Source organism: Pelobates fuscus, chromosome 5 (genome assembly GCF_036172605.1).
Source record: "Pelobates fuscus isolate aPelFus1 chromosome 5, aPelFus1.pri, whole genome shotgun sequence".
Taxonomy (NCBI): domain Eukaryota; kingdom Metazoa; phylum Chordata; class Amphibia; order Anura; family Pelobatidae; genus Pelobates; species Pelobates fuscus.
Genome location: NC_086321.1, coordinates 222,848,879 through 222,872,299, shown reverse-complemented (window position 1 = coordinate 222,872,299; position 23,421 = coordinate 222,848,879). Strand labels below are relative to the sequence as shown.

The 23,421-nt window shown below is 40.3% G+C and overlaps 1 protein-coding gene across 1 annotated transcript in view; it reads left to right on the top strand.

Annotated features, from left to right (window-relative positions):
• Positions 1–23,421, top strand: part of MAMDC2 (MAM domain containing 2) — a 106,568-nt gene that overhangs the window by 3,587 nt on the left and 79,560 nt on the right. The window contains exon 2 of the mRNA XM_063457198.1: positions 7,756–7,869. Within this exon, the coding sequence (XP_063313268.1) occupies positions 7,756–7,869 (114 nt within the window). The remainder of the gene's footprint in view (positions 1–7,755; positions 7,870–23,421) is intronic.

Below are 23,421 nucleotides of genomic sequence, written 5' to 3'. Positions count from 1 at the left end.
TGTGTGTGTGTTCGTGAGTGAGTGTCTGTCTGTCTGTCAGTGAGTGTGTGTCTGTGAGTGTGTGTCTGTCTGTCAGTGTGTGTGTGTCTGTCTGTCTGTGAGTGAGTGAGTGTGTGTCAGTGAGTGAGTGTGTGTGTGTCTGTCAGTGAGTATGTGTGTGCCAGTGAGTGTGTGTATGTCACTGTGTGTGTGTGTGTGTCTGTGTGTCTGTCAGTGAGTGTGTGTGTCTGTCAGTTGCAATGGCTGCGGCTGGACAGTGGAGAACCTGGAGGTGCATGGAGGCAGGCAACGCAACGTCACATTCTGACGTGACGTTGACGTGCTCCACCTTCACAGGATTTCAAGAAGTAGCCAGAGGATCCGCTTTGGCACAGGGTGCAGACCGCGCCATTTGGGGTATACCAGAGGCGGGACTCTGGAATCGCATACTGGCAGCAACAATGTGAGTGGAGTCTGCTTGTTGGCTAGAGGGGGGTGCTGGGATTTAGTAGGGGGGGCGGGGGGCTGGGAATTAGTATTGATGGAGGACTGGGTATTAGTATATGGAGGCTGCCAGAGACAAATGAGCTCTGGCCTATCAGAATCCCAGTGGCACTTCAGATATCTGCAAGTGCAAACCGAGCAGTAATTGCAGGTGGCGAGGGACAATTCTCAATTTACATATTGCAGTACTTAGAGGAAGTTATCTCAGATCATTTCCTCCTACCACTTATGAACCGAAATCTGCACTGGAGTTTAGCAACCCGCAGCAGCAATTACATCATAGAGGGAGATCAGGGGCAGAGCCAGCACAAGTCAAACACAGCCCTGACCAATCAGCATTTTTTCTAGATGAATTGAATCAATGCATCTCTGTGAGGAAAGTTCAGTGTCTGCATGCAGAGGGTGGAGACACTACTGGCCCAGGAAGCACCTCTAGTAGCCATCTGAGGACTGGCCAGTGGAGGTATCCCTAGGCTGTAATGTAAACACTGCATTTTCTCTGAAAAGACAGTGTTTACTGCAAAAAGCGTAAAGGGACTGATTATACTCACCAGAACAAATACAATAAGCTGTAGTTGTTCTGGTGACTATAGTATCCATTTAAAGTTTTCTATACCTAAGGGCGCCCTCAGAGCTGAAGCTATAGGCACAGACAAGAGCCCACTGGCCCCCTTGGTCATTTAATAGATAATCCTGCTCTGTAGGTGTTATCTCAGTTACATTATTCAGATTAGTTTGCTTCACTTGCCGAGTTATGCTGTTAGCGCACAAACACATTGCACGTTTCTCTGTCCTATTGAGCACAATGCTTTAAGCTCTGTGTGTGCAGCAAGTTAAGGAGATTGACTTGAATGACATAATATAAAGCTGAGATTTACTATATGATTTGTGATTTGTTGTAAGCTGACAATCAATATTTAAAATTTAAAACAAGATAGCTGAACCATGATCACTGGTATGGATATTTTTGGCTGCTTAATTATTGGCTTAAAGTCAGTAGTCTCATCACCACAACAACAAAACAAAACAACACCGTTGTTAAGTGTTAAATATCATATAAATTACTTAACTTCCAATCAATCTGTAGCCTCCCAAGATCGTTATCCACCCTAAACGATCGTAATATATGTATAGAACCACAAGCAGAAATGGGATACGGCTGTACAGTCTATGGAGGGAACATACAAAGAAAAAAACAATAGTGTGATACAGTATATACAGTGAATAGTGCGCTTAAATGGATGCACTCACGAGATAGTAGAGATAAACGAGCATTCAAGATGCCTCCCCAGAAGATATGGGGGGATACTGGTATCCTTTGCAAATGTCGAGCAGCCAATGGGACACAGGACTCCAGGTGAGTAGTAGTAGAAAATATTCGTAATTTTTATTCTCTTTAAAAGGTCGAACAACACCATAAAGATAAAATATAAAAGTGCAGCAATAGGTCCCTATTTTGGACCTATTGCTGCACTTTTATATTTTATCTTTATGGTGTTGTTCCACCTTTTAAAGAGAATAAAAATTACGAATATTTTCTACTACTACTCACCTGGAGTCCTGTGTCCCATTGGCTGCTCGACATTTGCAAAGGATACCAGTATCCCCCCATATCTTCTGGGGAGGCATCTTGAATGCTCGTTTATCTCTACTATCTCGTGAGTGCATCCATTTAAGCGCACTATTCACTGTATATACTGTATCACACTATTGTTTTTTTCTTTGTATGTTCCCTCCATAGACTGTACAGCCGTATCCCATTTCTGCTTGTGGTTCATCACCACAACAAGCTGTTTAGAAAATAAACCCCTTACTTTTCAAAAAAGTCCAGATGGCCTTACCTATTATTTCACAAGTTAGGAATTTGTGGAAATTCAGCATCATCCCAATGTTTCATTAAGTCAACCACTGAAGAACGTGGTTCTATTTTGAAGAAACACAAAGTACAGGCTATGATTATGTGTACTTTTGTTTTTGCATATCTCGGCCAAAATCTTGGAAAGGATTCATGGTTACTTGTCTTGTTTGTCTCTTATAGGTCAAATATTTTAATTGCAGTATAAGCCTGTCTTTGCAGTCTACATGTAGTCAATAGATGATATAATATTGTAAAGCGCTACGGAATCTGTTGGCGCTATATAAATGGCAATAATAATAATAATAATATAATGAAAGAGACACTATACGAACCCAGACCACTTCATCTAATTGAAGTTATCTGGCTACACTGTCCCTGTCCCCTTAACCCTGCAGTTTTAAAAAAAATTGCTATGTCTACATTGCAAGGTTAAGACCTCCTCTAGTGGATGTCAAACCACTAGAGGCGCTTCCTTATGTCCTTGCATGAGGACATCAAGCGTCTTCTAAATCCCCATATTAAATGATTGATTCAATACTTTACTTTGGGGAAGACCTAATGCATGCACGGCGCTTGCCGCTCATGTGCATTAGGTTCTCTCTTGTGGTGACGGAGGAGGCAGAGATGGACCCAGGTAAGTGAGGAAAGGGTTTGTAACTATCGACATACGTTCGTCCACACAGGTTATCGGAGGTGATGTGTCGAATGGAGACATGGCATGCCACTTACAAAATACTAACAAGGAACATTCCCGCCCCCCTAAGGAGTGCCCTGATTGGTTGGGAGAGTTTTTAAAATTCCTTTAAAAGAGACAACCTGGGAGAAGCAACGGACCAATTTACACTAAGAAAAAATTATAAATGCAACACTTGTTTTTGCCCCCATTTTTCATGAGCTGAACTCAAAGATCTAAGACTTTTTCTATGTACACAAAAAGCCTATTTCTCTCAAATATTGTTCACAAATCTGTCTAAATCTGTGTTAGTGAGCACTTATCTTTGCCGAGATAATCCATCCACCTCACAGGTGTGGCATTTCATTAAATTAATTATTTTTTTAAAGCCTCCCTACCCTCCTTCCCCCCCATACACACACTGCCCCACAGACACTGCCCCCCATACACACACTGCACACACTGGCCCACAAACACTGCCCCCATACACACACTGTCCCCATACACAATCTGCCCCACAAACACTGCCCCCATACACACACTGCCGCACAAACACTGCCCCACATACACACACTACACACACTGCCTCACAAACACTGCCCCCATACACACACTGCCCTACAAACACTGCCCCATACAGACACTGCCCCACAAACACTGCCCCCATACACACACTGCCCCACAAACACTGCCCCCCATACACACACTACCCCATACACACACTACACACACTGCCCCACAAACACTGCCCCCCATACACACACTACACACACTGCCCCCATACACACACTGCCACCCATACACACACTTCCCCACAAACACTGCCCCCATACACACACTGCCCCCATACACACACTACACACACTGCCCACCATACACTGCCCCCATACACACACTACACCCCATACACACACTGCCCCCATACACACACTACACACACTGCCCCACAAACACTGCCCCATACACACACTGCCCCACAAACACTGTCCCACAAACACTCCCCCCCATACACACACTACACACACTGCCCCACAAACACTGCCCCCATACACACACTGCACCACAAACACTGCCCCCCATACACACACTGCACACCCATACACACACTGCCCCCATACACACACTGCCCCCATACACACACTGCCCCACAAACACTGCCCCCCATACACACACTGCCCCAAACACACACACACTGCAACTCTCACACACACTGCAACCCTCACACAAACACACACACACACACATAGTGCCCCATACATACACTGCCCCCTAACACACACTGCAACCCTGACATACACTGCCGCCCTCACGCACTCGCACACACACTTCACCACTCACACACACACACACTGCACCTTTCACACACACTTCACCCCTAACACATACCACTGATTCTATGCCCTATATCCCAGCAGACCCCAGGTAAGTTGTCAAACTGTTCTTAAACGGTTTGACTACTTACTCTGGGATGGGATCCTGGCACTACGGGCGCCATAACTACTACACTGAGCTGTAGTGGTTATTGTGCCTGGATTATTTCTTTAAATAATCTACAAGTGCCCCTCCCGAGATCAGGCTCTGGATCCGCCACTGCTTACTACTACGCAAGAAGGTGGTGCTGCCGCCTTAAAGGGACACTATAGGCACCCTGACCACTTGAACTCATTGAAGTGGTTGGGATGCACTGTCCCAGTCTCCCTTAGTCCTGCAATGTAAATAAGAAACTGCTATAATTACATTGCAGAACTAAGACTGCCTGTAGTGGCCTGTAGTGGCTGTGAATCAGGCAGCCACTAGAAGCACTTCCTACTTGCTAGGCGACCTCAAACTCTGCATGAGGACACTCCAGCGCTCGTCAACCATGCACATTAGTCCCCCCCATCACATGACATTGAAGGAGGTAGAGCGCCAACCCAGCACCAAGGGAGATAAGGTGAGTTCAGAAAGGGTAGGGAAGGGAGGGTGATGGAGGGAGGACCAAAGGGAACTATAGTGTAAGGAGTACAGATGTGTATTGCTTAGACTATAGAATACCTTTAAAGCAGGGGTCCTCAAACTCCAGCCACCCAAATGTTGCTGAACTACATCTCCCATGATTCTCTAGCTATCTATGTAATTCAAAGAAGCATTGGAGTTGTAGTTCAGCAACATCTGGGGGGCCCCTGCTTTAAAGGCTCAGAATCTAATATGTTTAGAGCCATTATACCTATAAATGGCTCATCCAAATGAGAGATTTAATTACTCACTTTTCTAGATCAATATTCTATTACCGAGTTGCACTATTATTTGTCTTTGTTTATTTCCTTAAATGTTTACATGCTGCCCCAGTGTATATACTAAGAGGTAAGTTATTTCCTATTTTTAGCACCGCACTCGCACTTTGTGTTTTTTTGGTGGGGTTTATTACCTAAACACTGAGTTTTTTATATTTGTGATTTTATTGTGTGATACAGAGTGTTTTTAGCTACTGTTATTAAACAAGACGTATTCATTCACATTAAGCGCCAACTATCACATCCATTTGTATGTTATCTTTTTAACCCTTTGTTGTGGCAGTGAAGGTGCACGGGTTTTTGTATTCACAGAGTTTTGTATTCCTAACACTATAGTGTTCCTTTAATGTATGCTAACCATGCTAACGCGCTGACCAGCAATACCATAGTCCCATATAGCAGAAATCCAAACACAAGGAATTTATGGTTAGTGATTTTACAGAAAGCACCATGACTAAACAAAAGCACAAGCTTTGTCTGCTGTAGACAAATCTAGCATTGCAGAAAAGTGTTTATTCCACATTGCTTGATTACATTAACTTTATCTTCTGTCCTTGAGGTTTACAATGTTAGTTATTGTGTGAATATAAAACACTGTTAAAGGCCAGTGTACTGATTTATATTGCTTGGCCTTATTCATGGTACAATATAGATTATCCCTATTCATACAGTTTGTGGCTCTGTTCTAGTTTGTAATATAAAAAAAAAAAACAGTCAAAGCACCAGAACACCTTCCGCTTTTTTAAATGTTCATGGTGCAAGGATCCTGTTTCTGCAGTCTTAAATTATTAATGAAAAATAATTTTTTAAATCTGCGTGTAGGGCCACCTCCTGACTTTCTGTGAAACAGCTGGAATTCAATCATGAGTTGCTTATAACAGTTTTGTCAAACATGTGGTGTGCGCATGCACAAGTAAGAAGGATCACTCTCTTCCCTTACTTGAGACATGGCTGCCTCATGAGCAAAGTTTGTATAAGTATTGTGTTGCATAAGTGCTCAGTTGGTAATATATATATATAAACTAAAAACAGTTTTAGCTATGTTTTAGCATTTGTGATGAATAGAAATTTATTGCATTTTAAAAATATAATTTTTATTGAAAAACATGTATATATCCCAATGCTGTGTACACACACCTATGTGTTGCACAGATATACAGCTGATACACGATATACACCAGAATATGATACATTAGCATTGTTAAATACTACTGGGAAGAGAGTCATGTAATCCTTTAGTGATAGATATGTCATGCTCTGCTCCAGATTAGAGTTGGAGATAAGAATTCAAGGGAAACTGACTCTTAACTGCAAAGTACACTGTTATATACACTCCAGTTCATCCCAGGCACATTCAGGGCACAAATTGCAAATGAGGACCACAACTAGAAACATTGTTTCCTTACTGATCTTATCTGTATGCTTTCTCTCTGCAAATGACAGCAATGATAACAATGATTAACAGTTAGCCAAGATAGAGGTGCCCTGTTCCAGAATAATGAGCTGTTGATTTCTACATTAAATGTCATTTGTTATATCTCAAATATATTTTGAATATAGGGGATAATTAAACATTGCAAAGTATGGTAGGTCACTGGTCCCATTTAAAGTCTGAGTTCAAATGTAATACAATGTATAAAACAAAACATATTAAGCAGCAGAATATTGTTCAAAACTAAAACAAGGGTGGAAGGTGTCTCAGTCACTATATTTGAACTCCATAGAACTTGTATGATGTGAAAGTTTATAGACAATGTCCATTAACCTAGCACAACTCTGAGGTGTATTTTGGGTCATTGTCTAGTTCGCCCATTGTAGCTGCCGTGATAATGCTGAACAAGTCCTAGGTAACGTGCACAGACTTCCATGCTCACATACATTATCATTTGTATAATTATTATTATCTATAAAGCGCTAACATATTCCGCAGCGCTGTACAATAGGTAGACTGACAGACACGTATTTGAAACCAGATGAGTTAGATGCACATCAACAGAGGGGGTTGCGGTCCCTGCTCATTTAGCTTACATGTTAGATTCAAGTTGATTCCCTCATGAAAAAAATATAAATTAATGAGTATATTTAAAACTAAATTAAAAAAAGAAAAAGTTGTATATTTTATTGCTGCTTATTTTATCGTTTGAAAAAGACTTCTGCTCTCATTTTAAGGCAACCTGTCAACTAATGATGTGGCCAGTCTTTACTGTGAGATCTGTTTACACTTTTCTTCACGATTGTGTCCCACTGTATAAGCTTGGTCTGTGTTTAGAATGTCTGTGGTGCAGCAATTTAGAGATACAATACTCTGCTTTAACATAAGGCCTTTTGTGCAGGCATTGGAATAGCTGTGTATCAAATGTATGCACAATGACTGCTAGTTTGGCAACACTCCATTCCCTTCATTACAGCAATTTCCATGTTGGTTAGCAGTTGCAAGTAACTGAGCTTTCTTTTCTTTTCATTGGCAGTTGTGTTGTTTGCTGAAGGAGTTGAAATCTCTTCAGGATCCTGTACCTTTGAAAATAGCACATGTGCCTACAAATCTGCCTATTCGTTCCTTCCATGGACTGTAAATTCTGAAGGTAATACATGCAATACTTTGATTTCTTTTTCGTTTCCTATTGCACCTGTTCCTGACTCTTCAATATAAGTAAATCTGCAATGGATGGTCTTCAGTTATATTATGTTTTGTAGTATTATGGGAATTTACCTTGACCTTGCTATGTTCATCTGAAGTGTTCAAATACGAGTAAAATTCTGCTGAAAATCTAGCTCACTAAAGCGAACTCATCTTCAACTATCTGGAACTGGCCTATACAGCTCGGAGCCTGTTTAGGTTAATAGTAAGTGTTTATCCGCTAAACAGTGAGTTGTCAAGTTGCACTATTAGAATAAAATGGCCAGGTGGTGAGTTTTTCAAAATCCATGTTGCTGGTGGTATTTTTTCCCAACCTAGCTTTTTAGCCAAGGTAAGTTAGTTGGTGTTTAATGTGACTGCTGTAGTAGTTTTAGATAAATCTAAATTAATCACAACTTTAAACATTTTATTTAATTATCATATTACATGTTTTATTCCCTTATACTTCCACGGTAAATTATATAAAAAATACTGGTGGTAGTAAGTAAGGCTGATACTGGCACAGACCACAATGTTCCCTCAATAAAGTAAGAAAGTGCACAATTCAAAGAGATCTTTCCCTACAGCAGCGTTTCCCAATTGGGGTTCCGCGGCATTTTGCTACATCCAAGATGGCCGCCACTACCAGCTGTTCCTGGAAAGTCGGAAACAGCAGAGATAGCGCAACCGCAATCTCATAAGAGATTGGGCAACCGCGATCTCATAAGAGATCTCGCAACCGCGATCTTAAGCCCGCCCTGCCGTCAGCCTGCCTTGCCGCCAGCACACCTTGCCATTAGAGCCCACCCTAGCGCCCGCCCTGCCATCAGCCAACACGAGGTAAATTTGGATTATCTGACCAATTAACAAACACTCTGTGGTTATCCAAAGTAGCATATCTTGCAGACATATTTACAAAATTAAATGACGTATGCTTATCACTCCAAGGAAAAAAACACTAGTATTTTTATGCAAGAGATAAAATATTTTCACTGTCTCGTAAGCTGCAGTTCTGGACCTCATCTGTTGAGCAAAATAATTTGAACTCTTTGCCAACACTTAAGGATTTTTTTGAAGAATCAGAAATTGAACCTAAAGATGAAATTCACAATGAAATTGTAGATCATCTTCGCCATTTAATCACATCTATTAATCGGCATTTTCAATTCTTGAATGAAAATAATAATGACTGGGTCCGAAATCCATTCACAAAAGAAAAGCCAGCCAATTTTTCTGATGTAGATTTTGAGAATCTGATTGATATAATTTCTGACAGTCAAATAAGCCAAACATTTAAAGAAGTTTCTCCTATTGTTTTTTGGAGTAATTTACGCAAAGAATACCCAGGATTGTCCAAGCTAGCAATCAAAGTTCTGTTGCCATTTACCAGCACATACTTATGTGAAACCGGATTCTCATTTTACTCTACAACAAAAACAAAGTATCAAAATCGGCTTGACGCAACTGCAGACATGCGAAAACAATTGTCCACAATTTAACCAGATATAAAAAGAATTTGCCAGCAAAAGAGAACATTACACTCTGCTCATTGAAAGGTTTGCGCTGCGCTACTCTACGGCACACATTTTTTGTTGGGGTTCCAAAGTTTTGCTATACCATGTCAAAGGGTTCCAAGGGAAAAATTAATTGGGAAACCCTGCCCTACAGTATCGAGGGGAGCCCATTCACAGCCTTAGTCCCAAAGAAGCCACCCTGTTCGCCTACAGGGTAATCTGACTCTGGCCTAGGATAATGATTTCCACTGTTCCTGGTCAGATAAAAATAAATATAAAATTATTATGAATTATGAAATTGTTACAATTGTCAACACAGAAAAGTCCAATTTAAAAATAAAACCTTGAGGATAATATACAATACAATCATGGAATAATGCTTCATGTGCTCTCTTGTTGCCTGGTGACTAAGGTCTTTGACATTTGTAGTGCTGATCTAGCACCACAATAAGCAAATACAAATAGATTTTTAATGATTATTTTTGCTAAATCAGATACAAAAAAAAACAATTTTATTGAGATATTACATGCAGTGAATATATTATTTTACATACTCAATATATGATAGAGCTAACAATAATATAAGATCTCCTTCCCAAAAGTGGGATCAAAATGGTTTACTGTAATAATCCCTCCAATAAAGGCATAGGCATAAAAATAACTCAAAAATATTATTCTTATGGTATGCAATAAAAAAAGACCATTAAGACCAGCATTACAAAACTCATTAACCTCTCACCATATACATAAAGTGCATCTAAAAGTTCAAATTTAAATATAAAAAAAAATATATATATCTTTATATACGCTTATAACACTCAATATCAATACAAGTACTTGCAAGTATAACACTGTAAAGCAGTCCTCTTAAAGGGATACTATAGTGCCAGGATTACAAAGATGTATTCCTGGCACTATCACTCCCCCTGCCTCCCTCCTCCCTCGCGTGCCAACCTCCCCAGTAAATAAAGGGTTAAAACCCCTTTATTTACTTACCTGATCCTAGCACCAAGCGCGCTCTAATGGACATGCGTGGCAAATGACGCAGGCGCATTAGACCTCCCCATAGGAAAGCATTGAATTAATGCTTTCCTATTGGGAAAATTGTGACACTGGAGATTCTCATGCAGAGAGTAAGGACGTGCAGCGTCTGATACTGGACCAAAGGTCCGTTTGAAACCAGGAAGCCCTCTAGTGGCTCTCTGGAACATTGCCTGTTTTGGTAACTAATATTTGGACCATGGGGGTCTATTAACTAAAAAGGGAGCAATAGTGGTATAAGAACCAATAAAATATCTAAAATGGAAAAGGAAAACAACTCAGCAGATGTGGCCAAGATAGTAAAAAACTAAAAGTTAGCATTTAGTAATTATAAAAAAAACCTAGAGTGAGGAAGATAGACAGATTTTTAAGATAAGACAGAAAGAGGCTAGCAAGTTATAAGAGCTTCCAAATCATACACAGAAGAGAAATAGCACAGTCAGTAAAAAAAAAGGGGACAAAACAATTTTAGATACATGAATGAGAAAAGGAAAGTAAAACAAGGATTAGTTAGAATAAAAACAAAAGAAGGAAGGTATGTAGAAGAGGATAAAGGTCTAGCTGACTGCCTCAATTAATATTTTTGTTCAGTTTTTTCAGATGAAAATAAAGGAAAGGGGCCTCAGTTAGGAAAAAGGACAAATTAGTCATTTGTTACATGTGAGTTTACAGAGTTTACTGTCAAAAGTGAAGACAAATAAGTCAATGGGACCTGATGGAATACACCCAAAGTTATTAAAAGAGCTTAGTGGTGTACTAGCAAAACAACTAACAGATTTATTTAACCAATCATTGTTAACAGGAGTAGTCCTAGAAAATTGGAAGTTAGCGAATGTTGTTCCCAATCACAAGAAAGATAGTAGGGAGGAGTCGGGCAACTATAGGCCAGTAAGCCTTACCTCAGTAGTGGGGAAATTAATGGAAACCATGTTAAAGAATATGATTGTTGAACATCTAAAATAACATGGATTTCAAGATCAGAGACAATGTGGGTTTACTTCAGGGAGATCATGCCAGACTAATCTTATTGATGTTTTTGATTGGTTAACTAAAATAATAGATCAGGGTGGTGCAGCAGACATTGCTTACCTAGATTTCAGTAAGGCTTTTGACACTGTTGCACATAGAAGGCTTATCAATAAACTGCAATCTTTAAGTTTGGATTCCAATATTGTTGAATGGGTAAGGCAGTGGCTGAGTTACAGGCAACAGAGGGTTGTAGTCAATGGAGTATATTCGAAGCATGGTCTTGTCACCAGTGGGGTACCTCAGGGATCTGTACTTGGACCCATTCTCTTTAATATTTTTATTAGTGATATTGCATAAGGTCTTGATGGTAAGGTATGTCTTTTTGCTGATGATACTAAGATATGTAACAGGGTTGATGTTCCAGGAGGGATAAGCCAAATGGAAAATGATTTAGGTAAACTAGAAAAATGGTCAGAGTTGTGGCAGCTGACATTAAAGTGAATAAGTGCAAGATAATGCATCTTGCATGTAAAAACCCATGGGCACTTGGGCAAAGTATAGAATATTTGATAGAGTCCTAACCTCAACATCTGAGGAAAATGATTTCGGGGTATTTAATTATTTCAGATAACGTAAAGGTAGGCAGACAATGTAATAGAGCAGTAGGAAATACTAGCAGAATGCTTGGTTGTATAGGGAGAGGTATTAGCAGTAGAAAGAGGGAAGTGTTCATGCCATTGTACAGAACACTGGTGAGTCCTCACTTGGAGTATTGTATGCAGTACCTCCAGAAGGATATTGATACTTTAGAGAGAGTTCAGAGAAGGGCTACTAAATTGGTTCATGGATTGCATGATAAAACTTACAAGGAAAGGTTAAAGAATCTTAACATTACATAACATGAGCCAGGGGGATATGATAGAAACATTTAATTACATAAAGGGAGTCAACACAGTAAAGGAGGAGACTATATTTAAAAGAAGAAAAACTACCACAACAAGATGACATATTCCTAAATTAGAGGGGCAAAGGTTTAAAAATAATATCAGGGAGTATTACTGAGAGGGTAGTGGATGCATGGAATTGCCTTCCAGTTGAAGTGGTAGAGGTTAACACAATGAAGGAGTTTAAGCATGCGTGGGAGAGGCATAAGGCTTTCCTAGATATAAGAAAAGGTCAGGGATGAATAAAAGTATTTAGAAAATTGGGCAGACTAGATGGGCCGAATGGTTCTTATCTGCCGTCACATTCTATGTTCCTCATGGACCACACACAGTCCAGGATTTATGTATTTCCATGTTTTATTCCAATGGAGATACTGACAAAACATGGACTGCTGGTGGCCCATGAGGACTGGGTTGGAGATTACTGCTGTCAAGGTTATGATGCTAGGGGTGCTTTGGAGCCTTATGTGATAAGTAGTCAAACCAATTGCAAACAGTTTGACAACTCACATAGGGTAGGCCAGGTGTTGGTATCAGTTTCCAGGGAGTCTGATTATTCTGCACCAAGCTGCTAGCTCCCCTGACAAATATCCTGCAGTGCAGGCTCGGCTCATTGGCTAACATCTTCAGCTGAGAGCTATCAGCCAACTTCACAAAAATTCTAGTGTATAATCTAACATCTCAACACAGTCATGCACTGGATTGGATTACATGGTTATATTACTCCAACAATAGTACTGTAACAACTGCTCCTCTCCTCTACAGAGAGCTACTCTTTTTTATTGTTGCCCCCTACTAAACACATAGGGACTTGCTCCTTTTCCCCTTTAGCCATTTTCTCAGCTTAGGCTAATTTACTGGCAGCAGAGGTGTGTCCAGTTGTGTTCCCACTGTGTCACTGCAGTTTCTTACAAGGTCCTCACACTGTTTTATGTTTTGTCATGCCTTTACACTGCCTGTTGTTTAATAAACTAGTATTGTCTTGTCCATGTACTCAGTCTTGTCTAGTGTTTGGGTACAAGGTGGGAAGAGCTATTCATCACATTATCCAGTATCTGGTTGATGGTTGGGTGGTACCACTGAGGGCACTCGGGCTGCTAGGCGAGTAGCTATAATGTATCAGTTTGTTGGCTGCGGTAGCTCTTGGATACGGATGGATTCAGTAGCAGGTTCTTGTCTGGATCCAGTGTCAGGGACCAGACACCCTGTTCCTGTTACAACTGATTATTATGGGTAGTCATCTGATTAGACAGTACAATGGAGGTATGGAAAAGCAGTGCCATTGTAAGAGTTAATTTTACCCATACCATCAGAAAAGAAGAAGCTTGATAGCTATGCCACAGAATTTTTGTTTAAAAAATGGTCATAGACAATTTAACATACTTGCAAAGCTGCCCCAGCATTAGATAAAATATAGCTCTACGTATTAGATAAAATATAGCTCTACATCCAGTGTGCTAAGAGAAAGTATGAGATTGATGTCAACGTTGCATTATGAATTACAAAGTTGCAGATTTGTCAAGTTTGCTCATTTTTGCTCCTATATAGAAAGTTTTTTCAGTCTCTCCTTTTACGAATGAAGAGGCATAAATGTTAGGGTTAGAAATAATGCCTTTATTCTATACTTCTCCAATGTTTGTCTCTGCAATCACTAGCACTCATATAATTGTGTTTGGTTTAGCAATAAAAATGTTTTTAAATGTGCTCAGTACCAACTGCTCCAGCTGGCAACCTAGCTAAACAAGCTGTTAGAAAGAGTATAAATGTGTCTTACGAAGCCAGACAAACACTTAACAGTGCATGCAAGCTCAAAATATACACTCAAACATAATTATTACACTTGGAGTATCTTTTTCATCAGAATAGTAATTCGGCAAAACCCCATCACATGGGCTAATCCTGAAGCAACCAAGATGCCCAGTTGCCAGTTGCATGCCAGTTGCATGCCAGTTGCTTTGGGATTTGGTGGTTAACTATTTGCACACTAGGAGCCATACTCTCACTCACCATTTCTCTAGTGGGGGCATGTCTACTAAACAGCAAGCAACCAGTGGCTGCATAGCGCCCCCCATGTGCCCCACCTGTGGCCATGGGCAGAATGAGGTTGAAAGGTGTGGAAACCTCTCATAAGGGCTTTTCCGATATTGTGAAAGCTTAGTCAGAGCGCTCTGATTTGTTAAGGGGTTTTCTCATCTTGCAAGCTTGTTTTGAGCCAAGTAAGCCCCGCCTCACATGGATTCTTTTTTTATTTGCAATGTGGTTTTTATTTTTTTTATTTTAATTTTAATCTCTAAGACTCTGCGCTCTAAGCTCCTCCTCCTCTTTCTAGCTGCAACACAAACAGGAACCGGGTGATTGATGAAGATGATAACCAAATAATTCAAGGAAACGAATCCAAGACCTGGGGATATGAATCCAAACTTAGCAACTAGAGGAAACTTTAAACTGAATTGAGAGGACAGAGTCAAAAAAGGGGATTAATCGGATAAATGCAACTACTAAATGCATGTAGCCTGGAATGAAAAAAACAGTATGATCGTCCAGTGACCCATAGTCGTCAAATATGAAGAATGACTCTGGGAATCATGGCGAAGGGTAGAAATGCATAAGCTCCGCATTCTGGCCACTCTTGAAGTTGATTCCAGATTGGGGAGCCAACTGAAGAACCTGGGGACTTGGTAGTTCATGCATGACGCAAAGAGATCTATATTGAATGGACCTCACAGGAAGGCCATGCGTAGGAACACTAACCGGTGGAGTCGCCAGTCGCTGACGTCCCTCCAATGTCTGGAGAACCAATCCACCGTGATATTCGCCTCTCCTGAAAAATACTTGCCATCCTAGTCCCCCCCTCCCCCATTCATTTTATTTATTGCCCTCATTTTCTAGGCACAGGGGAGGACACGGTGTCCCTTTATATTATTATTCGAGCTCCTCTGTGTGTTTATGGGGAGACATTATGCTCCCCAGCTTTAATTTTTTAAACCACAGCCCTATTTTGGGGGCACAGGGGGTGGACAGTGATCTGTCCATCCACCTCCATTTTTTTTTAAATTGAAGACCCCCTGTGTGTTATTAGCAACAGGGCAGCAATAGCTATAGAGTCCCTAATCCTTTATTACACTGAAAAAAACACTGGTAGCTCGCTGTTTAGCATGCATGCCCCACTCACAGCATTTTGCATGAGGGCATAGGGGAGTGTATAAAACCTCCCTTGTACTAATGTGGAGGTAATTTTGACCTCCATAGGCTTATCTTGCTTATTTTCTTAAAACTATTTAATATGGGTGAACTGAGCTGGCACATTGCTAAACTTCATAGATCCTGAACAAAATTTGCAAAGAAAGTGGAGGGGACCCAAGGCCTCCTCCCCAGCACCTACCCATTGGTAAGGGCTCTAAATATTTATAGACATGCTATTGTCTAACTCACAAAATAGTGGCATTAACACCCTCATAATCTCTCCCTGGGTGGCTCGGAGGTCCTCAATCCACTAGTCACTCCCTTTAGAAGGATACAATCCTACTACATACCCCCCTCACCCTAATAATAGTAGGGAAGTGGCCAATGAAACTAGTACATGGAAAATTCTCAATTATATTCACCATCAGAAGCTTTCTTCCTTCTAGCTCTTTTTTTCTGGAATCCAAAAAAAGGGCAAATAAAACTATAAATAAATCCAAACGCAACTAAAAAAAATCACATAAAAAAAAAATCACAAACGCAACACAGTGAAATGAATCCATCTTTGCCCACAAGGGCTCACCACAGTCTGAGTTCTCGTAGTGGAGAAAGCCCTTATAAGGGCTCCTATTAAACTAGTGCATAGTGTGGGAATATTCCCAGTTTCTGCAATATTGGTAAGAGCACTGTGGTTGGCATGTAAGACAACCAATCACAGCGTTTTTACAGGTAAGTTTCACTTTTCGTGAGATTTGCCGTGAGAAAATTACCACAATTAGCCTCAAGAAAAATTAGACTTGTGTGTCACATAATTTGTGAATGTGCATCCTACGGAATTTTAATATAATTTGTATAGGGTTGCGAAAGCAATGATTTTAATCCAGACACTGAATGCATCCGGGGAATTACTGCAGATTCGCTTGGACTGACTCGATTCTGACCGTATTCAGAATTTGGTAATTTTCACTAGATTTTTTTCCATCTGGACAAAATACAGTGTTTAGTGAATAACTCTGACAGTGATATTTTTGCAATCACACATACATTTTTTTTTTTTTTTTAGATTTGTATCCTAGTGCCCAGTGGTTTGCTGCTGGGATCAGTGTGTGTAGTGAGGGCACAGCTCCCTGCAGCTCTGTGCTGTTTCTGGGGCTGGGGGAAATTGCAACCCAGCTCCTGGAATGTAGTACATGGCATCAAGGGAGCTGTGTACTGCACATCCTGACCTAACAGCTCCCTCACAATGCCATTTCAGCAGTTTGCGATCTGCCCAGCAGACATTTGCTGTGTGGCTCTGTCACCGGTAGGTAGGTGCCTGCTTTGATGAAAGTTGGGTGCTCTGTGCCGGGTGCTCACCCTCATTATTATGCTACTGTGTAAAACAATCTTCAACTTCGGTCTCCAAAAGTAATCATGAGAAGCTCACAGGTATTACTATGCACAGACATACAGAGTACTTGTATTGAAGTCATAATTACTGCTGAACCTTTTCACATTGGTGAGTCATCTCCAGCCTAGAGTGTCCCTTTAACAAATAAAAAAGACTTGACGTCTTTAATTTTAGCAACTTCTCTGATTTCATGCTATAAAGACTTGGAGCATAACTGGCAATTCCGTGAGCACATTTTAAAAGTGAATTATGTGAGATATAAAACTATCATGAGATTTGAAATGATACTGAAGATTTTATGATGCTCCTAAATGTCTATGATACTATCATTTTGGAGAAAATGTCTATTTGTGGAGCAATCATCATGGAAACTCATGGAATTCTCCTGACAATTGTTCCACTTTTAGAACTTTGCCAAAAAGTACATAGTTGCATTCACAACCACATTGTAAAGATTTAAAGATTTGGCGGAAGAGGGGGGGAGGATTTGGGGCCAAAATAGGGATGGTCCCTACTCCCTCATATATAGTGACGCCCCCTCATAAATAGGGACACTTGGGAGACATGCCATGTGGTGTCCACACATAGATACCAATATGCAACTTACATAGCATAGCACTTACAAGTCTTACATAGCATACTATGCATATTAATGACAAATTACTATACTAATAATAATACATAATAGAAGCAGTTACATATTGCTTGGAACTCCCCCTTTACTTCCAGACAGGGCCGGTGGTGGCCTAGGGAGCCAGTTCCCTGGAGGCGCCTCTGGCAAACCTGCAGCTATAATTGTGCCTGGGTCGGAGATGACTAAACAGAATAGCAAAAATCCTGGTAAATGACAGGTTTGTTTTAATAGCTATCCAAACCACCACTCTGCAGGGATATGGAACTTTTATTTAAAATTATTTAAAAGAACCTATGTAAACCTGCCTGGTATACTACAACACAAGGGTATATGCTTATATGACTCTTCATGCAATGAGTTTATATGATTACACATGTACTGGGTGTATGTATGTATGTATGTATGTGATTTCGTTTGTGTCTGAGTCTACTCTAGTTGATTTTTTAAAATGTCTATAGACTTTCCCAGATTTATAATCCAAGAAACAGGTAGCAGGGAACAGACTGAATAACTGGACCCAACCGGGACAGTCACAGTCTGGCCACGCTAACCTGTGTACCGCAAGGAGACTCCAGGGGTCTCCAGGGGCTTAACCCCTAAACTAAGTCGATGCAAACCAAGGAAAAAAGATGCTAAAGGGTCTCAAACTAGAGAAAGTTGTGAGACCCCGTGCATCCCCTGGATATCAGTATAGCCAACTGGAAACTGAGGATATAACTGATGATTGGCTCAATAGCCCAAAACAAAAAAGGTGAGGCTAAAGTAAATACTACAACTAAACAAAGTATATACAAAAAACCTAATCCCTACTATGTGGCAAAACTGGAGTAGGGAACACATGCACTATAGCAAAAGTGCAGAGGTACATTTAAATGCCCCAGACGAAGGCGCTCTATTAGCGCTGAAACGCACGTCGGTTTACTGTTCTTTTGGGGTTTTTTTGCTTTAACACATCACAGTTTTCTAAACACAGATTGTGATTTAGTGGCAGATTCTAAGGAGGATTACTAATTAGTGATATGTTAGCATGAGGATCATATTGGGGTGCGATTGGTGGATCTATTAGGGGAACAATTGGGACACTCTGTGGGAAACTATTTTTGTGTTGCCATTTTTTGTTTCATTTTTATAGCTAGCGACCATGACGTCGAAATACTATAGATAGATGCAAGAAGGCAGATGCTATTTCTCCTTTTTTGAGTGTAATCTACAAACAATTATCTGGATAAATCCAGTATATTCTTTTCTGGTCATATTGCCACATAAGGTAACATTTTATTTCGTTTTATTCTAAGATACTTCGTTCCTACTATGTGATTACACTTCTAAGCAAATCACTAAAATTGATTGGATATAATGTGGTTCCTCTATATTTCGTTGTAACCAAAATTGAGGTCTAATAAGGTGGCACCAATAGGGTCATTGTTTTTTTTTTTTGTCCTCAGCATTGTGATATTGATGCATTTTAGACTCCTACGCCCATCCCCTCCAGTCTACCCCCACTCACTCAGCACATACACTCTCCTCCAATTTATCTGCGGAGCCATGTTTGGCTTTTTAAATGGTTCTCTTTTTTTCGTAATTGTACGTCCCTACATTACTCATTAGCTCCTTTGGCTTCCAATATAATTTCTATGCAGATGACACGCAAATCTACCTGTCCTCTCCTGATCTCTCCCCGTTCCTCTTGACTAGTATATCTGACTGCCTCTCTGCTATTTCTAACTGGATGGCTGCCCACCTCCTTAAACTAAACTTGACCAAAATTGAAATTCTGTTCTTTCCTCCCTCAAGTGTTGTTACTTCTGTGTCTCCCTCCCTTCAAGTCAACGGTGCTACCATCAGCTCCACCACGCAGGGTCGCTGCCTAGGTGTTCTCTTTGACTCCGACCTCTCCTTCAAGCCTCATGTTCAATCTATCGCCAAATCCTGTCATTTCCATCTCAAAAACATTGCGCGCATCCGCCCCTACTTAACGCCAGATGCGACTAAGGTGTTGGTCCATTCCACTGTCCTTTCTTGCCTTGACTACTGTAATCCGCTTCTCAGTGGTCTTACGTGCTCCCAACTTGCGCCGTTACAGTCCATAATGAATGCGTCAGCGAGGCTCATCTTCCTGTCCGCCCGCACCTCCCATGCCTCACCCTTCTGTCAGTCCCTACATTGGCTTCCTTTAAGCCAATTTAAAATTCTGGCTTTCAAATCTCTACATAATGCTGCTCCCACCTATCTATCCTCCCTTATACACAAGTATGTCCCGTCTAGGCCCTTACGTCTATCTTCTGTCCGTACTCCCACCTCTGATGCTCGAGGGCTGCACCGTTCCTGTGGAACTCGCTTCCCTCCTCTGTTAGATGCTCACCCAGTCTCCACTCCTTCAAAAAATCGTTAAAAACCCACTTCTTCATAAAAGCGTATCAATTAAACTGTTAAAAGCTCCTGACTGATTCCTCTTCTGCAACTGTCACTAGTCTAACACTATCATTACCTTTTTGTGTCATTTTACCCCACTCCCTCTAGCATGTAAGCTCATTGAGCAGGGCCCTCAACCCCTCTGTTCCTGTGTGTCCAACTTGTCTGGTTACAACTACATGTCTGTTCGTCCACCCATTGTAAAGCGCTGCGGAATCTGATGGTGTTATATAAATATAATAATAACAATAATAATAATATTTCTAATAAATGGTACATTCAATATTATAATTCTTTCTCAGATCATAATGGATCCTTTTGTGTCCATTGGACTTTAGGTCCATTGGACATTTATGTGCTTATTTGTTGACCATACTCCTCTCCAGCTTAACCATTCACCTGTCATAGCTCTCTGTTACCTGTGTGTTAATACTAACTCACAGATCTAAAAAAAAAACATTTAAATGGTTGTATGCAGTGCTAACTTTAAGTGCTGCAAACAGAGCATCAGTCAGCCTGGATACACTAAGTCTGGCTCCAGCTGACAAAGGGAAGCCTTGGTATCAAATTAGCTCAGTGGGGCTAAACTTAAGAGGCAGCAATTGCTTAGAGCACCTGCCTTGCAAAGACTTCTCATTGAGCTGCGTTGGAAAGTCTGTGATTGGACAGCCTCATAATGTCTGGGCGGGGTTTGAAGGGGAGGGTTTGTAAAGGCTTCAGACAAGAGAACTGCAAGTTTTGCAAGTTGTTTTTAGATAAATGGCCAATGTAAAAATGCATAATTAAATGTATGCATATATTTATTGAGGATATATCTCCTAAATAATGGTATTTACTTATGTATTGTATTTAGGCAGTGGGGTGTCTCTTTAAAGGGATACTCCAGGCACCCAGACCACTTCTGCCCATTGGAGTGGTCTGGGTGCCAACTCCCACTACCCATAACCCTGCAACTGTAATTACTGCAGTTTTCATAAACTGCAATATTTACATTGCAGGGTTAAGTCCTCCTCTAGTGGCTGTCTACTAGACAGCCACTAGAGGACACTTCCATGTTCATAGAACACGAAAAGTGGTTTAAAATGATGCTGGACATCCTCACGATATGTGAGGACCTCCAGCGTCGCCGAAATCCCCATAGGAAAGCATTGAAAGTATTATTCCGTGCTTTCTTAAGGGGAGGTCTAATGCGCGTGTGCGGCCATTTCCGCGCATGCGCATTAGGTCTCCCCCGCCGAGGGACGCGCATGTGCAGTAGGATCATAGGCGGAGCCTGACCCACCGCAGAGGGACATCGGCGCTGGACTCCGGTAAGTCACTGAAGGGGTTTTAACCCTTCAGCAACTTGGGATGGGGGGTGGGATGTAGAGGGGCACTAGAAGGTCCTGCAGTGCCAGGAAAATTAATATTTTTTCCTGGCACTGGAGAATCCCTTTAAGTAGTGAGTAGGGTTTTGTACCTTAGAATAATATGCAGCAACCCTTGGAGTCTGTGTAACTTTGAGTGATCTGAACTAGAAAAGTTATTTGCAACAAAATAGCTTCACCATTATGTTTAGCATAATAATTGGATGCATATGCTCGTTCAAAGGTTGTGTCCATTATAGTGGAATCTCTAGGTATGCAGTTCTCAAAATAAATACAGGCATAGTTTTTGTATTATTTCTCTCTGCAGGAGGCATGTCTGTTGGGAGTATTGAGTACATTTGGGAGTAAAATGTAATGATATGCAAGTTATAGGAACACTGTAGTCACCTAAATTACTTTAGCTAACTAAAGCAGTTTTAGTGTATAGATCATTCCCCTGCAATCTCACTGCTCAATTCACTGTCATTTAGGAGTTAACCCCTTAACGACCGAGGACGGTTCAGGACCGTCATCGGCATTTTTGCATTGCCGACCGATGACGGTCCTGAACCGTCCTAACAGTGCAATGTACTTACCCGATCGCCGTCGTTCCCCCGGTGGCGATCGGCGGTGCTCCCGTTGTGGGGAGACTGCCTGCAGCCCAGACAGTCTCCCCATGGCGGATTAGGACCCCTGTGGCCATGTGATCGCTCAACAGGGCGACCACATGGTCACAATAGGTGTCCATGTGTCTGCCTGCAGGGGGACTGTCTGTGCTGACAGGCAGTCTCCCTGCAACTGTAAAATCATTAAAAAAAAGTTAAAGTTAATAAAAAAAATATATATATATATGTGTATATATATATGATATATAAACATATATTATACCTATATAATATACGTCTATATATCATATATATATAATGTCATACTAAGTGTATTTTTATATTAATATGTACATATATTAATATAAAAATACACTTATAATTAAATTACACACGTATATATATAATATATATAATAACTATATATATTGTATATATATATATATATTATAAAATACAAATAATAAGTAAATTAAATTAAATTAAAAAAAGTAAAAATAATAATAATTTTTTTTTTAAAATTACATATCTATATGAAATTTTATTCTAACTGTATTTTGATATTAAAATATATATATTTATATCAAAATACACTTAGAATGAAATTGTATATATATCTATGTATATATAAATAAATAAAAATAACACGAAATATACAAATGTCCATATACAAAATTACATGAATAATTATATAAATATACACGTAGACTTCAGATATATAAATATGCATATATATTTAAATTCTACGTGCATATTTATGTAATATTTTTACATAATTAAGTAATTTTATTAATTGCAATTTGAGGGTCCTGCCTGCCAACCCAGGCCGAAATTCCAGAGAATTTAATTTGCTAGCACTGTATTTTACCCTGTAATTTTCTATGACACCCTAAAACCTGTACATGGGGGGTACCGTTTTACTCGGGAGACTTCACTGAACACAAATATTAGTGATTCAAAACAGTAAAACCTATCACAGCGATGATATTGTCAGTGAAAGTGACTTTGTTTCGCATTTTTCACACACAAACAGCACTTTTACTGATGATATAATTGTTGTGATATGTTTTCCTGTTTTGAAACACTAATATTTGTGTTCAAGAAAGTCTCCTGAGTATAACAGTACCCCCCATGTACAGATTTTATAGCTTTTTTGGAAAGTTACAGGGGCAAATACATGGGTCAAATATTTTTACGTTGAAAATGGCCAGGTTGGTTATGTTGCCTTTGAGAGCGTATGGTAGCGCAGGAATGAGAATTACTCCCATGATGGCATACCATTTGCAAAAGAAGACAACAAAAGGTATTGCAAATGGGGTATGTCCAGTCTTTTTTAGTAGCCACTTAGTCACAAACACTGGCCAAAATTAGCGTTCAATTTAGTTTTTTAGTTTTTTCACACAGAAAACAAATATGAACGCTAACTTTGGCCAGTGTTTGCGACTAAGTGGCTACTAAAAAAGACTGGACATACCCTAT